At 42.6% G+C, this 14,784-nt stretch overlaps 1 protein-coding gene across 1 annotated transcript; it reads right to left on the bottom strand.

Annotated features, from left to right (window-relative positions):
- Nucleotides 1-6,953: 6,953 nt before the first annotated feature.
- On the bottom strand, nt 6,954-8,039 carry aplnra (apelin receptor a; the record flags this gene model as incomplete). Its single annotated transcript, XM_079222537.1, has 1 exon — nt 6,954-8,039. The coding sequence occupies one exon, from the start codon at nt 8,037-8,039 to the stop codon at nt 6,954-6,956; it is 1,086 nt and encodes a 361-aa protein (XP_079078663.1).
- Between the last annotated feature and the right edge of the window lie 6,745 nt (nt 8,040-14,784).

Below are 14,784 nucleotides of genomic sequence, written 5' to 3' on the forward strand. Positions count from 1 at the left end.
CAGACAGACAGACAGACAGACAGATAGATAGATAGATAGATAGATAGATAGATAGATAGATAGATAGATAGATAGATAGATAGATAGATAGATAGATAGATAGATAGATAGATAGTGCTACATGTTTAACCATAGTCAGTGTACTGTATATCCTCAAATATTTTCTTAGCTGATTCAAATCCTCAGCCCATCAGAACCAGTTAGTGCTGTACTGGGTGGAGTGTACATGTCCCTGAACAACACTGAATAAGAATGACAGGGAGGCGACTTTGGCGAGATCCATTTGAAAGCCCAGATTTCCTAATCACCTCTCAAAACGTGCCAAAAGATAACAACACTACCATGAAAACACGGATCTCGTGTAAATGATGTATTTTTCTAGGCCGTTGTTCTCAAGGTCTGGACAATTACAGTGAGAGGCCACTTCCAAGTTACACCACACAGATTACTGAGACAAGCTGATTTCAATGAGTTTTGAGCAGACGTGGAGGCAATTTACAGCCATCATATGGGGGAGACATCAAGGCGGGAGACTGCAGTGACGATGTATTGGATACTTAAGTGGCCACTTTTGTGAGGCATGACCAGACATGTAATACCTCATTATTGTGAGACCTTATTGATAAGATTTGTGGGGATTTGGCTTCGTTTCCAAATGCTGTGGAATGCCGTTTAACCCTATCAGTAAAGAGAAAGGAATACGAGTAGAACAAAGTTAAGGAGGGTTTAGTACAAAGAAAATTCAGGCAAGGTCTCCAAATTTTGCGCAAATTTTCGCGCATCTGTGACATTCAAATGTTTTCATGTACCAAACCATATATTTGACTTGTATATTATTTATGGTGTTCAATATATCCAAATACAGCATTTTTTGGCATTTTTTTCAAAAGCAAGCTATGATTTACAGTTTTATATAACATTCAGCCTTCCCCCCCAAGGGGGGATTGGTTTCTAAAAGGTTTTAAAGCCCCACCATCATCTTTAATTTATAAATATTTAAATCCAGACAACTCTGTAACATTTATGCGACGGAATTAGGGTTTCATTGAAAAGATGTGTGAGGGGACAGTAAAGGCAGTAACAACTTCAATATTAAAAGTAGCATTGTGTAAGTTGTGTGCACTGTAAACAAGCATTGAAACATGAAGGAAACTGCTACTTTCCAGGTTTCTGCTTCAGGTTGGACTGATTTGTTGTGAGGTGGATCAGAGGCGCTGCTGTCTAGACTGGTGCTGGACTCACACTCAGACCACCACCGCCTCAGACACGTTATGTTATTAACAGTACAGTATGAGCCTTAATCCTCTGGACAGCTTCTCATCTCAAAGCTATCCTGAGCTTAAAAGACAGTTCCTCGTCGCAAAATCCGACCTGTTCATTTTCCTACAGAGAAAAGCTGGAATTGTTAAGATAATTTTCATTTAAATAATGTCTAATTGATGCTTTTTTTTATTTTTACAAATACTATCCTGAAAATAATAAGATTTCAAGAGAAATAACCAAAACAGGTCAGACATTGACAGAACGTGTTGTGTTAATGACGGACCTTTAAAGAAATAAGGAGGGAGTAGGACAATAAGAACACATACACAACACCAGGGGTCTCAAACTCAATTTGGCTTGGGGCCACCGCTGGTATTGTGATCTCAAAGGAGGGCCACACAGAAAGCGCAATATTTTTGAAAGTTTACTTATTTACTTTTACATTAATAAGATATTTTCGTCATACTTAACAAAAAAAAGGCAACCAGCAGTTTCTATACATTTTTATATTAGCTTTTAACAGTGCAAACATATTCGTTTTTTAAAATAACTTATTGAAAAATTGCACCGAACCCACAAATGCAATCCCTGAATACATTTGTACTTTGTTCTATTTCTTGCCAGACACCTGGCAGCGCTTCTGCTCACACAGCTAAGCCACATTGGCCCTGACCGAGGTCACAGTAGAAACCCTGATCGAGGTCACAGTGGAAACCCTGATCGAGGTCACAGTGGAAACCCTGATCGAGGTCACAGTGGAAACCCTGATCGAGGTCACAGTAGAAACCCTGATCGAGGTCACAGTTGAAACCCTGATCGAGGTCACAGTGGAAACCCTGATCGAGGTCACAGTAGAAACCCTGAGTACAGCTTCAAGATAGGCATCACTAAGCCTGGACCTGTACTTGCATTTGTTAAAGTTCATAGTGGAGAAAAGTTTCTCACACAAATATGTGCTTCTAAAAGGGCACAATACCCAACTGAGGCAATTCTCTCATAAATTGTCCAGTCATGTCTGATTTTCCTTGTGCCTCTCTGAATTTAGCTTTTAGATCACTGTTGCAGTGCAAGTCAATAAGTTCCATTTGCAACATACTGGGTACAGTCTCCACATCCGCTGAGAAGGGATCTGCAAACAGCTTCCCCGGGTAACCTGCTCGCTTCTTATCCAAAACGGCCCGGTCATGTGTGGTTACCTTTGACCTTTGCCATTATTTTGAGCCAAACTAAATTAAAAAAAAAGTTTTTGGCATTAGGCTCGTTCGAAAGAGCTGCGCCTCGCCTGGAATCCAGACGAGAGCAGGCAGCAGCAGCAGGGGGCGTTGACAGAAGACTGCAGTCAACAGTTTTCAGCTGACTTCAAAGTATACACAGAAAAAATGACTTCCTGTTATTCCGATCTTTAGGCTACTTGTAGTTTACAGATCACATTTGGATTTATTCATGTGTTTAGAAATATATATTTATTTAGAAATGTGTGTCTGCATCCTTTGTTCTTTGTATGTCTACCTGTGAAATACATTACTACTGATTTTGATACAAGCTTTATTATTGTTAATCACACACTATATTTTTTATAGTACAGAACTGGCTCATCTCGAACGAACCTAATATGTAGCGGGCCGCTAGGAGGTGGGCCGCAAATGGTCCGCGGGCCGCCAGTTTGAGATCCCTGCACTACACCTATGCAACTACCCACACAGACACACGCACATAGGAACAAATGTAGCCCACACTTCAACACCCTCACTACCCTCCTCCTCTTTCCTGATTTGTTTGGGCTCCAGATTCAGATTCAGGTAAGACATACGGGCCGGCAGGGAGAGGGACACCCAAAGGTCCTTTTTGATCTTCCCTTACTCTGCTCTGTGTTAAACCAACTAATGGATGGATTGTATGGAGAAGAGATACTTACCCTAACGTGTGTGTTTGTGTGTGTGTGTGTGTGTGTGTGTGTGTGTGTGTGTGTGTGTGTGTGTGTGTGTGTGTGTGTGTGTGTGTTTTGGTCTGGCAACAGGTGGACGAATGCTGCAGAGAAAGTAGGGTTAGCGTTGACAGGCCATGGAATGTGTCAGATCTCTGTTTACATGTGCATATGAACACACACACACACACACACACACACACACACACACACACACACACACACACACACACACACACACACACACACCACGCACTGCAGAGTGCATTTGTTGCTGCTTGGGTGGGATTGAACAGCAGGGAGATCTGAGGAGAGGTGAGCAGTTGTGTTTTGGTTCAGATGTCCCATTTGGGTGTGGCAGCTCACACTGACGACAGCACTCAGAGCAGGCACCTGCGTGCTGCTTTAATGTGTTTAACTCAGGTTGCACATGCAGAGTGATGGCGCTACCAGTGACATTAGTCTGGGGATATTCTATATGTTGTTTATTATCAACAATCTAAAACTATTAATGAATGGATCCTACCAACAAGTATTGTCTGTGTCGCAAAAGCCCGGTTTCTCTGTGCCATTGTTGTCCAAAACTATTAAAACACATTCATAAAGCACACTGTTGCACCAGGTGACATGCTCCTTTATTACCATGAACAAGGGCACCATAGTTCAATTTGAGTCAAGCCCACGTTCACCGTTCTGCTTCTGTAAATACTTACTAGACTAGAACACCAAATGTGTATTAATACAGATGAAAATACTTCCCTTCACATACTTTGCTCCTGTTTGAGTATCCTTTGCTAACAGCTACGATGGCCAGCTGTTTGTGAGCCACATACGGGTAGGAAAGTTGGAAAATAATGAAAGACATTGGTTGGTTTTGGTCTTTTAATGATTTTAACTGTTGACATTGAAGAAAGATGTAGAATACCACTAGTCTTATCCTTTACAGTGAGATGGACTGGATCCAATTATCAGTTAATCTTCATATATGACAAGAAGTCCATTAAATAAAAGACAGTAAAACAAACCCAGAGCTCAACAAAACATCTAATGAGTTTATTTTTTTATTATTAGAATAGTAAATGCACCTCATTTATGTGATTGAATTACTCGTACAATGTGTTGTATTTTTTAATAGAAGTAACAGCTGTTGGTAAAACCAGTAAATGAATATGTGCATGTTTATGCTCCACTCTCCGAATGAGGAAGACATAATTAGGTGCCAGTGGGTTACCTCTAAGAATACTTTGGGAACACTGTAAAGCCCACACACCAAAACATCCACACATGCAAACAGGTCACGCAGGCCACACACGAACACATTTATGTGCATTTAGAGGCTCACACAACTGTTGTTTTTGTGTTGGCGGTGTCCCCTGCACCCCCGGTGCTTTGCTCAGCTGGTATTCTGGGTGAGTTATCCCAAAGTGGACTTGCTGGCTAACAGCGTCGGACAAGCTGTCAGCCCAGCTCATCTCAATAACAACAACACGTCTGGCCAGTCCAGCATGCATGATTGACTCCACCCTGATTCCACTGTCTTATTGCCATACGTTTAAAGGACGAACCAGATGAAGGCTGCATGCTTTTTGTCCTTATCGTGATGCTGTAAAAGCATGTTGTATGGGTTATTGCTTATGAAGCCGTCCAAATGGCATCTGACTCATGTAAGAAGAATAACTATGTGTTTAAAGCAGTCCTGTTCCTGTCTGCGTGTGATGAGCAGGCCCAGGCCCCTCACATCCATCCTGTGATCCGCTTCAAGCTCCTCCGCTGTCAAATCTGCTGCATTTTGCCAGGATGGACAATAAGTAACATATGACCACTCACACACAAACGAACTGAACTATGCGTCTTTCACATTCTCGCCATTTCACATATGTTGCTGCTTTAGAGTGTGATGCGAGACGAACTTGTGTAGCTGCAGCTATATTCCTCACCTCGTTCACTATTTTTCATCTTCTTCTGAGCAAAGGCCTCCGCTCAATGTGTTGGAGCATCTGCAGTCAGACGCCCCTCCTCCCTCAGCCCCGCCCTGCACTTCAACACCCGCTCTAACTGCAATCACTTGTCTGCGGGGACAAATATTGACTTGTTCAGTGTCCCGACTTCTGCCAGGATTAGAGCCCCACTTCCCCCCGCCGTCGCCATCTCTAAACGGTGATTATGTCCAACAGAGCTCATTACTGTCAAACCAAAGGATCCCTCAGAAGAGTCACTCATTGGGAATGACCCTATTATTCAGTGAACATGTGGGGTTTGGTTGACGTTACGTCCTGCGGATGGAAAGAGTCTTTACAAAAAAAAGTTTTACATGAATTGTAAGTACTTAAAATGGACATAACTTATATTTGGAAATGCCTCTATCTGCTGGTAATAAACACTATTATAAGATAATTAAAAACCCTTTGATTGTGACCCACAGGCCAGTGTCATCAAATAGTTAGAGTACCACACCTGATGGAAGTCACAACTGAGTATTGAATACACACTCAGGAGGACCAACACTTTGCATAATCCGGTTGCAGTCTGGATACTGGCTGTGAATCAATAGAGATTAGAGATCTATTAGTCTGAAGGTGTAAACGAAATGCAGAGCATTCATAACAAAGCTTTAACCCTCTGGAGATACTTCACACTGGAATAACAGGACGGTGTAATGAAACTGATGTTAAACTGCAGGAGTTCAATCTCCAAAAGATACTAGGTTGTACAAATATTTACATTTAGCATTAGAACTTTCTAAAATTACATTTTCAAAAGTGTTAACAAAAGAATACTTTTTGGTCTTTACTCAAACACACACACACACACACACACACACACACACACACACACACACACACACACACACACACACACACACACACACACACACACACAGACACACACACACACACACTCACACATACACACTCAAGAAATCTAAGAAATCTGGGTCATAGAACACATCTTTAATACAGTAGTTAGTTACAGTGATGTCAAAAAATAAAACACATCAAATTGGAACATTTCTTTACAGAGTTCCTTTGTCCTCTTTTAGTGCTGTGACTACACAGCTAAATCCCTCCACCCCACCCTGTTCCTGTTCCCCAACATTTGTCAATTGCCATCTGCCTGTCTGCCCCCGTCTCCTCTCAACAAACTATATAATTAAGCCGCAACACCTTTTCTCCTCTTACGCCCCCCCTCCCCCTGCAGACTTCTACCTTCAAAAACAACAAGTTTTTCAGAGGACACTGCTTTATTTGATTTCCCTGCTCACATATCTTTTTAACAAGTGCTTCTAAAACAAAACAGCAATAGATCTGAACAAGAAAAACAATGCTATGGTATGAAAATACTGTACAGCTTTATGTTTCATCCAGTGTAAACTGATTTCTGAGTAAATTTATTCGCATCCCAACATCAGTGTGCGTTTCTAAAATCATAATTTTGCCCTTTTTCCATGATAGAAATTAGGACTTTAGCAGAGCCGGACAAAACAAAAAATATACTTTTTTTCTCTGAGAATTTGAGCAACAAAGCAGCTACAGAGCTCAGCCAGCTGACTCCAGCTTCAAATCCTCACAACAAACAGAGCATCCACATCTTTCGCTGCAGAAGGAAGAACAAATTATGGATTTCATGACTGTGAGCAGTGAAAGTTCATCATCTCAGCTTACCAGCTTTGAACAACGGACACGTAAAGTCTTTTTTTTTTTACAAGTGTTCCAGTGGTTGGAGCTGGGACCGGCCCGCAGCCACGCTCCACCTTTCCTTTTACCATCTACACCTTGGTGGCCAGAGACTGAATCTCTGACTTCTGAGTCTGGGCGCTGAGCGTGGAAGACATGGAGCTCATCTGGCCATGCATAGCCTTCTTCAGGTTGAGCAGGCACAGACACTGGGAACGAAAGCGCAGGTCGAAGAAGGCATACAAGAACGGGTTGAGGCAGCTGTTGACGTAGGCCAGGCAGGTAGCGTAGGGGTGAGCCAGAAGCAGGAAGCGCAGGAAGCCGCAGGAGTTCGGGGCCAGGTTCAGGTAAGAGAGGGCATCCATGCTCTTTAGCACGTGGAAGGGAGTCCAGCAAATGGCAAACACCACCACAAGTGTGGTGATGATCTTCAGCAGCCGCTTCTTCTTCTGGTCCTCCTTGCGCAGGTTGTTGAAGTGGCGTGTGACGGTGCCGCCGATGAAGCAGTAGAAGATGGTCATGGCCAAGAACGGTAGGAGAAAACCCAAGGCGGAGGAGGACAGGCTGAGCCCAGCGATCCAGAGGTACTCGTGCCTCTGGTTCATGGTGACCAGGCTGAAGTCCATGGCGCATGTGGTCCGGTTGCTGTTTGGGTCGTGCAAAGTGGTGCGGAAAAGCAGCGTGGGCACAGCCAGCACGCCGGACAGGAACCAAATGGCACCCAAGGACGCCAGCATGGTGCCCCGGGAGCGCAGCCTGCTGCTGGACAGAGAGTGCACGATGGCCAGGTAGCGGTCAAAGCTCAGGCAGGTGAGGCAGAAAACACTGGCGTACATGTTGACCAGAACAACATAGCTGCTGATCTTGCACAGAGCCACACCGAAGGGCCAGTGGTAGCCCAGCGCTGTGTACACGGCCCAGAGAGGCAGGGTTATAACAAAGGTGAGGTCAGCCATGGCCAGGTTCCCGATGTAGACATCTGCAGCCCGACGTTTAGATTTGGATCTCCAGACGGTGAAGATGACCACACCGTTACCTGACAGGCCCAGGATGAAGATGAGCATGTAGAGGACTGGGATGAGGGAATAAGAGGGCTCCCACTCTGAGAAGTCACAGGCAGTCTCATTGTCATCATAATACTCATAGTTATCAACATATTCCCCAGTGGTGGTCTCCATGCTGCAGTGGAAAAATATCTTTTGTTTAAAAAAAAAAAAAACCTTCGTTCTTCGAAAAAACAAAAGATTCCTGTAAAGTTCCAAGTCTTCAGAAGTGAGCCAAAGCAAAAAGCTGAGAATCACAGGAGCCGGAGGTTCTGCTGAGTTGACTGCTGGTGGGAGTTGAAGGAGGGCAGAGTGTGTGAGAGAGTGAGTGACTGTTGGCGCTGTCTGCCTTTTTAAACTCGGCCCTCCACACCCCTGTTCCCTCCCAGGACGACCCCCCCTCCCCCAGTAAAGCATCTCCCAGCCCCCCCACCCCCCTCATCCTCTCTCTCACCTCCTCTGGGCCCAGCCCTCTGCCCCAAGGACGAGGAGCCCCGACATGACAGGTGAAACCCTCGAACGAATGTTTTTGGACTATGCGAAATTAATAGCCATCTTTTAGGGGTTTGCAAGAAAAGACTAATTTAATTAACGGTTAAATTCACTAACTTCCCAAAATTACGAATTTGCCGACTCGATCCCACCGTGAGGTCTGTTCGAAGTTATATTTTACGAATAAGAGACATTGATTAATCCATAAATCAATTGATAACATGCGTTTTTTACTAATAACTTAACTTGTTTCTTTGTAAAGAACGGATATTAATAAAGCCTACATCATTTTAACTTGCGATCGTGAGCAAGTTCTAATAATAATACTCATGATAATAATGCAACAATAATACTAATGGTGATCGTGCCATTGAACAGTTGATTTAATCTGTATTTTGCCGTTCCTGAAGTGATTAAATTACATCATAACAAAGCGGCCAGATGGGAAACCTGTTGTCCATGCAGGTTCCGCCACAAATGTTTTATGAAAACGTTGCAACGTTGCATTATGAAAACGTTGCATTATTTTAAGAAAACGTTGCAGCGTTGCATTATTTTATACTTCGTTAGTGAAGGTGGATTTTGCGCACAGTGTGCGGAACAAGTCTGGACATCTCAACGGATCTCGTTTTACATCACAATCACAATTAAACGGCCGTTTAAAGTGCAAACTGTCGGATGTGTCTCATTTCGTCTCTTTTTGTCGCCAAATTGACAATCAACTAAAGTTTACTGTCAGGTTAAAATGCGTTGCAGTCTTGCCATCAGAAATACCAGCCCACCGGTTTGAGGAGTTGCCTTGAAATGTCAAAGTAATTAGATCGACAGTGAATTGCAAACTGTTTGAAGATTAGATTAGAAGTCAGCGGGCAGCTCAAGGGACGTGTGAATTCAATTCTCAAGTCTGGGGATTTATTTCCATGATAAAAGGACAAGCAAACGCACCGGTTTGAAACAAAAACACAAGGAAACCTCACATCGACACTATCACTGTGCTAACAATGTCTATTTCTAAATCTTTTCATTGAGCCTGTTGGTTAATACATTTTCATTTAACTGTTAATTGCATCGAACAATTATTTACTACAGTGCACTCATTTGACAATTCTATTTGATATATTATATATAACAAGTAACTGTCCAACAATTAAAAAAAGAAACACCACAAGGAATAGGAAAGGTTTAGAAAGGGATTTTTAACACCCAACCTAAAGATATCATTCTGCATTATGGGAAATTAACTTTGCTGAGCACAACCATCTGCAAAACAACGACTCAATCCGCTGACAAAATAATGCTTTTTCTATAGACCTGCCAGGTCAAATTAATTGCCTCCAGTGAAACAAAAAGTGGACAGTTTTGAGCATTGCTGAACTTTATTTACAACTGCATTGTTTTTGATAATCTGCCTACAACTGGGCCTCCTAGTGGTGATGACAGAGAACTGCTACTACATAAATCCTCACTGTGGATTATTATTCTGTAAATGCACCGGCTTTCAGGAAGTTCTCTCTGGACCACAGTTGATCAGTATGACTGATTATTGTGCTGCACATAGAGCCGGTTAAGGAGACTAAGATGGCATGGAGACTTTATCTTTCTTTCAACGAGAAGGAGAAGTTGATGCCCATTCTTGAGCCTCAACTGCTACACTACATCTGTTTACATGATTTTGTATTTCTCTCTTATGTGTCAAAAATTCAAAGTTCAAATCCTCCTCAGATTGGCTTTGAAAAAAGAAAATTGTACCATGCTTATTCTGCTTGTAGTTGATCCTTGATCTTAGAAACCCACACACAAACACACACACACAAACAAACACACACCAGGTGGATCCCACCTCTGACTCATTCCCCGGGGAGAGGATTGGCCGCCTGCTGCTTGCAGAGCTGGTATCCCTTAGACAAATAAATTAGCAAATTTAAAAAATAAAGGCGAGTAGATAAGAAACAGATGGTCAGATTAGACCACTATCTTGATATCTTCAGAGGACCTCCTCACTTGTTAATCAGAGCCTTTATAGGTGCAAAAATAAAGTCCTGCTGTTGATCCTAAAGCCGGTTTTACGGGGGTTGAGGGGATGATCATCAACTATGATGCAATGTATTCAATATCAGGTTTGACCTGAAGTTACGGCATGCTTTTATTTTGTGTCATATTTTCTTTCCACCCCATATGACCATCGCTCCATTGTGTCACAGGGTTTTCCCTGTCAGGCCTGGACCACACATGTCCCTGCCACAGCTGTGACTGCTTTTGATCTGCTGTAATGGCCCTGTTGCTGCATATGACTGCTTCTATCTCACTCTGACCATCAGCTGTATTTTCACTTGGAGGATATCATGGATACTTACGCAACCCTACAATGGAAAGTCACTGCTATTATGTGATTTGTAGCAGCTGATATTTTTAAAGAGAGGGAGGTGTGTGATATCTTTACCGAGTTCACTGGAGTCAATGACTTGGAGGGACATTTCCAATGCTCCAGTCTGGTCAGAGGTGGAGATAAGTGATTGAAGGTGTAATCTGGGATCTGAGGTTTGTTTGAAGTGTAAAAAATGATGGTGGCACACAGATCCCCCTTTCCCCTTCTTGATTTGTGGCCAATACAGCAGACCCCAGGCCTCACAAATCATGCTGAGGCACCTCGGGACCAGGTCCAACAGCATCTAGGGTTAGAGTGTGGTGTCATTTGAGAGACAAGGTTGGTCCTTAAGTGTGCACCATCCTTGCTGAAAACACTTTATGCGGAATAAAGATGACAATAACTCATAATGGACCCTGATTTATATTTCCATCCAATCTTATAACTAACATTAAGCCACAGCCGTGGATCTTTCACGTCAGCCTGCTAAGTGCCGACTTCGCTGTGTCAGACGACATCGCACTCCTGTGCCGGGGAGCCAGTGCCACACCCTCAGATGTGCGAGGGCACTGCTCCAGCTGAGGGGTTCACTTATTGGCAGAGCAGCTTGTCAAACTGAAGGTTATCTGATCACTGGCTGTTGTGTGTCTGCTACTCCTGTATGACAATTTGCTTCTTCGTGTCTGCATTTTCAATGTAAAAAGAAATCAAACATTACAAGAAAGCACAAGGATGAATTACATTCTCATATAGTGTGAAATGGAAAGTTCTGTAAATAGCTTGGGCATTGTGCTGTGCTGCATGTGCCTAATTAAACCGTTAAGCTCGAGGTCACAAGCAGCTATCTTTCTCCCACATCTGCCTACTCTTGACTTCAGCATTGAACTGCAAAAGAGATGTCGACCCGGTCATGCAAAATGTTTGAGCTGATAAAGCTGCTCCATTGTTTCATTTATGTCGCTCTCAGCACTTTTCTCTTAATGAGCAATACACCTGTAGTTCGAGTGCTTTTGAAAAATACCAATATGCATCCCAGATTAGGTCAAAACAACAGATGCTTTCAACATTAATAATTTAACTCTGAAATGATTCAAAACGGTGGTCTAATGTGACCATCTGTTACTCATATGTGCCTTTGTTTTTCTGATTTACAATAATAACTTGTGGGGTGTAACCCTACAATTGCTATTGTATTTTTGTCCATATAGTCAAATGCACCTATTGCACAAAGCTCATAAAACGAAAACAAAATATAATGAAAAAAAGTGAAAAGACTGTCTGCTGCTGCAGGCGAGATGCATTGTGGGCAATGTGGGCTCCATGTTCTGACAAGAAAGAAGTGTAAAGAACATGTGTTAATTAAAAAAAGACGTCTCTGGTTCTGCTGCATTGGTTTTGATACCCGAGTCATGATGAAACTCCATCGGGAGTCCGACAATGCTAAACCAGTGGAGAACTTTTATGCACAAGCTTCTTGCTGTTTTTCAGAGGCTATCTGAGGCTGCAGTATTAAGTAAAGATGTATGTATTTTAACACCTATTCTGTCTAAGTAAACAGAACTTGTGCGTGCAACAGAGCATTGTTTTCCTTGGATGGCTCAAACGGAGCAGAGACTTTATCTGCAGCAGAAGCCATGCTGTCTGTGTTTGTGAGACAGTTGGCTTTGACATCCATATCAAAACCCAAACATGGGCCATCCAGAGCAAAACTACAGCAGTGTTTGCAACTGATTACTGTTGTTGTCACAAGAAACACAATCCTTACTGTTTATTTATTTATACACATACACACACATGCACGCACGCACGCACATGCACGCTCTCAAACACACGCACAAGGACAGGATTATTTTTGACGTCCTCGATTTAGTTTAAATTTTACACTTTTTTCCACCTGATGAGAATGCTTTTAACACTTCATGAATGCATCGAATGTAAGCAGGTAATCATGATAAAATGTTAACCAACAACAACTGATTTACCCAAATCGACGCAGCTGCCCAGCGGTGCTCTCTGATCATCCATCCTTGTTGTCTCCTCCAGTAGCTTGGTCAGGAACAAGAGGGTCACAAGGTGTTTCCCTTCTCCTTTCTCAGGACTCTGGACCACCCCCGGACCCATCCTATACTGTTTGTGTGTGTGTGTGTGTGTGTGTGTGTGTGTGTGTGTGTGTGTGTGTGTGTGTGTGTGTGTGTGTGTGTGTGTGTGTGTGTGTGTGTGTGTGTGTGTGTGTGTGTGTGTGTGTGTGTGTCACTGGACAAAACAGCAAGCACCACAGGATGTGCTATAATAGGACCATTTGTCCTCTCCAACTGAGATGCTTCTGTCAGGCGTTTATTTTCTAGCTGCTTAAGGTAAGCTATTCATTTCAGAGATGCTGTGGTTTTTTTCCCCCTAGCCTCTTGTTATTGTATTTATAAACTTGTAAAAAATAGATCAGATTGGGAGTTATTCTTTAATTGTTTTTATCAGTTAAGAACTTATTTTTAAATGCAGGTGAAACACTTAAGATTTATGTTTCACCTGCACTCACGGGGAAGATCAGGAAGGAAATCCTGTAGAAACCGTAGGAAACAATAACACAGGAGAAAATAAAGAAGCGGGAGATGAGTCTAATGAAAGAGAGGATGTGAGGGAAGAAATAAAGGGACAAAGGACCGGGCTGATGAGAGGGTAGCGGCTGGCAGGCAGACCAGTTCTCTCTGTGTAGGAGAGTTAATGACAGGGATTAAGGACCCGGGGGGACTGCTGGGATCTAGACTCCAGCCCGGCCCTCCCATCATCCCAGGAGATCTGCAGGAATCCGACTCCATTTGGTCCAAAATCTCCTGACAAAACAAAAACCCTGTGGCTCAATTAGGAGGAAACAAGTATCTCCTTCCACAGTCACATCTTACTGGAGAGTCAATATGATATCTAAAATCAATTATCTGGTCTGCTTTTAAGATAACCTGCTTGATCCTTTAAAGCTGGATGATTATTCTTAATTGTTCAGGCAGTAAATGTATTCTAAAAGGAAATGTCTGGATCTCATCGGCAATAAGCACCAGCATGATTTGTGCCTGTTTTCCTTGAAACTATAGAAACCTCAATCCTGTCCTGTTATGAAAAGTCAAAGAGAAACCCAAAACAGCAGCCCATGTGAAAACCAGGTGTGTTGCAGACTTTTCATTCAAAGTCTCACGACGTCTGAGCCAAACTTTTATCTGTTATATGATCATTTCCTTCAGGACAGGAATGAAAGAGCTGTCACAGACATGACTGGCAGTGAGAAAGGCCAGGACAGAGCCCCGGACAAAAATGCTTGGTGATCAAAACCATGAACTAAAATCTTAGACAATCAGTGGGCTTTACTTTTTACTCTGAAATTACTCGTTATATGATTTAAAAGCCTACACATGTGCTTTATGCAGCGGCTCACAAAAAGCAAAAAAAAAGAGGCAAGTGTTGAAAGTCCAACCCAACACTGGAGCCTTTTAGAAAAACTGCTAAAATAATGTTGTGTTACACAGAATGAGCATTTTGGAAATATATAGAATATTAACATTTTCAAAGATTTATAGAAAAAAATGACATTTACAACTACCATTTTATCACAGACAAGCACTGTGTACATTTTTGTTTTTATATTAGGACCAAGTATGACAATGTCTTTCCAAGAGTTTTGAAAAGCTCTTTCAAATGTGAGCAGCTGCGTTTATTTACAATGTAGGTATAGTTTGGGTTAAGTGCCTAAATATCCTTTTATAGGATATTTAGCAGGTACAATGGTCGTCACAGGTACAAAAACACAGTTGTATGCTCTACTGTTAACCTTCCCATCAAACGCAAGGAGCGGTCCTCATTCTTGCCACTGGTGAAACTGCAAAGCATCTAAGAATGGCGACAGTGTGTCGGAGGCAGCACTCTTTTACCCATCTGTCAGCTGTTTGACAGACAGCAACAAACTGTAAATCAGTCACCTCTGAGACGAGGCTGGCTCTCCTTCTGCTCAGAGCAAACAAACCACAGGGTGTGTGTGCA

The sequence above is a fragment of the Taurulus bubalis genome, assembly GCF_910589615.1.
Source record: "Taurulus bubalis genome assembly, chromosome: 8".
In the NCBI taxonomy this organism is placed as follows: Eukaryota; Metazoa; Chordata; class Actinopteri; order Perciformes; family Cottidae; genus Taurulus; species Taurulus bubalis.